The following is a 2,500-nucleotide window of genomic DNA, read 5'->3' as shown; positions in this document are numbered from 1 at the left end:
ACCAGACGGTCATCGACGGCACGGCGTGCGGCCTCGGCGCCAGCAAGATCTGCGTCGCCGGGATGTGCATGGTGAGAGGGAGGGAGGGAGGGGAAGAGAGAGAGAGAGAGAAGGGGGGGGAGAGAGAGAGAGAAGGGGAAAGAGAGAGAGAGAGGGAGAAGGGCGAGGGAGAGAGAGGGAGAAGGGGGAGAGAGAGAGAGGGAGAAGGGGAGAGAGAGATAGAGAAGGGGAGAGAGATAGAGAAGGGGAGAGAGAGATAGAGAAGGGGAGAGAAAGAGAGAAGGGGAGAGAGAGAGAGAGAGAGAGAGAGAGAGAGAGAGAGAGAGAGAGAGAGAGAGGGGGGGGGGGGAAAGGGAGAGAGGGAGAGGGAGAGAGAAAAGAGAGAGAGAAAGAGCACCATTCCTAACGCCCCTTCCCTTCGCCCCCTGCAGGAGCTTGGCTGCGACGGTGTGCTGGGCTCCGGGAAGCGGCTGGACTCGTGCGGGCAGTGCGGGGGCGACAACAGCACGTGCAGGGTGATCGCGGGCATCTTCTCCCGCGTGCGGATGCCCTACGGCTACAACATCATCGCCACCCTGCCCGCGGGCGCCACCAACATCACCATCCAGCACACCAAGCCCTCCACCAACTACCTGGGTGAGTGAGCGCCGCCCTGGCTGCCCTTCCAGCGGGCGGCGCGACGTCGAGGCGGGCGGCGCCGGCGCTCCCTGGCGCAGTGGCAGATCATTGTTTTTCTATACCTATTGACTGACTGTGTGATTTGTCTCCCACTGCATTGCTGATGAAGTTGAGGTTTCCTTTGCGCGAAAAAAACTGGAGAAATAAATATATTGATAATGATGATACTAAAGAGGAGAAAGGTGCGTCGGGCGCATTCCGCCCTGGAGCGGACGAGGTGCGTCCCATTACTCATCCATGCAAGCCGCTGTGAATCCGAAGTCGAAGATTTTCGGTATATTTGTCTGCGTTAATTTCCCCCTTTTTGCCGTGCCGACTGTAAGTCTCTCCTTCATGAAACATTCATAGTATTTTTGCCGCAAGTGAGTGTTTGCTTGCGTGCTTCGGAGTAATGCAAACACGGAGGATCTTGTCGATATCTTGACGACACGGAATTTTAGAGCGAGATCGGAGAGCGCTCCTCTCGGGGCCGCTTCGCCGAGCAAACATGTTTCATAGTTCAGTATGTTTGCCGGTGCGCCAGGCGGCGGGAATGAAACTAAAACTCCGCCATTTCCACTTTTTCTTTTTCGTCTCTTTCTGTATCTGCCATTTCTCAAAAGATTGATTATCGGCATGCTATTGCGCATCACCGTGGTTATGCACATTGAAAATTATCACACAGTATGAAATATGTTCTCATTTTTTTCTCTGAATATAAAAGGGAAGCCTACATATTACAACGAAGTAATTCAACGCTGACAGTGAAATAAAAGAGCTTCTCCCAACCCAGCCCTGCGACTCCAAGGCGGGGACTTCTTCATCAACGGCAACTGGGCGGTCAACGGCTCTGGCAACTACCCCGCGGCGGGCACCGTGTTCGCCTACCAGCGCCCCGAGATGTATCTGGGCGACAAGGTGGTCGCGGCCGGGCCCCTCGCGCAGCCCGTCGACGTCATGGTCAGTGCTACTCATGCAGAGAGTGAGAGAGAGAGAAAGAATGAAAGAAAGAAAGAACGAGAGAGAGAGAGAGGAGGGGGAGGGAGGGAGAGAGAGAAAGAGAGAGAGAGAGAAAGAGCGAGAAAGAGAGAGAGAGTGAGAGCGAGAGAGAGAGAGAGAGAAAGAAAGAGAGAGAGAGCGAGAAAGAGAGAGAGAGTGAGAGCGAGCGAGCGAGAGAGAGTGAGAGCGAGCGAGCGAGAGAGAGTGAGAGCGAGCGAGCGAGAGAGAGTGAGAGCGAGCGAGCGAGCAAGAGAGAGTGAGAGCGAGCGAGCGAGAGAGAGTGAGAGCGAGGGAGCGAGCGAGAGAGAGTGAGAGCGAGCGAGCGAGCGAGAGAGAGTGAGAGCGAGGGAGCGAGCGAGAGAGAGTGAGAGCGAGCGAGCGAGCGAGAGAGAGTGAGAGCGAGCGAGCGAGCGAGAGAGAGTGAGAGCGAGCGAGCGAGCGAGAGAGAGAGAGTGAGTGAGAGCGAGCGAGCGAACGAGAGAGAGTGAGAGCGAGGGAGCGAGCGAGAGAGAGTGAGAGCGAGCGAGCGAGGGAGAGAGAGTGAGAGCGAGCGAGCGAGAGAGAGAGAGAAAGACTGGGAGAGAGAGAGAGAGAGAGAGAGAGAGAGAGAGAGAGAGAGAGAGCGAGCGAGCGAGCGAGAGAGAGTGAGAGCGAGCGAGCGAGCGAGAGAGAGTGAGAGCGAGCGAGAGAGAGTGAGAGCGAGCGAGAGAGAGTGAGAGCGAGCGAGAGAGAGTGAGAGCGAGCGAGAGAGAGTGAGAGCGAGCGAGCGAGATAGAGAGGGAGCGAGAGCGAGAGAGAGAGGGAGGAGGGAGGGAGAGCGCGCGTGCGAGAGAGAGAGAGAGAT

General features: G+C 56.6%; 1 protein-coding gene across 2 annotated transcripts in view; it reads left to right on the top strand.

Moving 5' to 3' along the window:
• The window catches only part of LOC113806020 (thrombospondin type-1 domain-containing protein 4-like), a 23,853-nt gene that overhangs the window by 8,484 nt on the left and 12,869 nt on the right, over positions 1 to 2,500 (top strand). For both annotated transcript variants that reach the window (XM_070123505.1, XM_070123504.1), the window contains exons 4-6: positions 1 to 71; positions 432 to 636; positions 1,451 to 1,617. The exon at positions 1 to 71 is cut by the window's left edge and continues 60 nt beyond it. In XM_070123505.1, the coding sequence (XP_069979606.1) occupies positions 1 to 71; positions 432 to 636; positions 1,451 to 1,617 (443 nt within the window). The remainder of the gene's footprint in view (positions 72 to 431; positions 637 to 1,450; positions 1,618 to 2,500) is intronic.

This window comes from Penaeus vannamei, chromosome 7, assembly GCF_042767895.1.
Source record: "Penaeus vannamei isolate JL-2024 chromosome 7, ASM4276789v1, whole genome shotgun sequence".
NCBI classification, from domain to species: domain Eukaryota; kingdom Metazoa; phylum Arthropoda; class Malacostraca; order Decapoda; family Penaeidae; genus Penaeus; species Penaeus vannamei.
The sequence above is the reverse complement of the archived record's forward strand: the minus strand, read 5'-3'. Positions and strand labels throughout refer to the sequence as shown.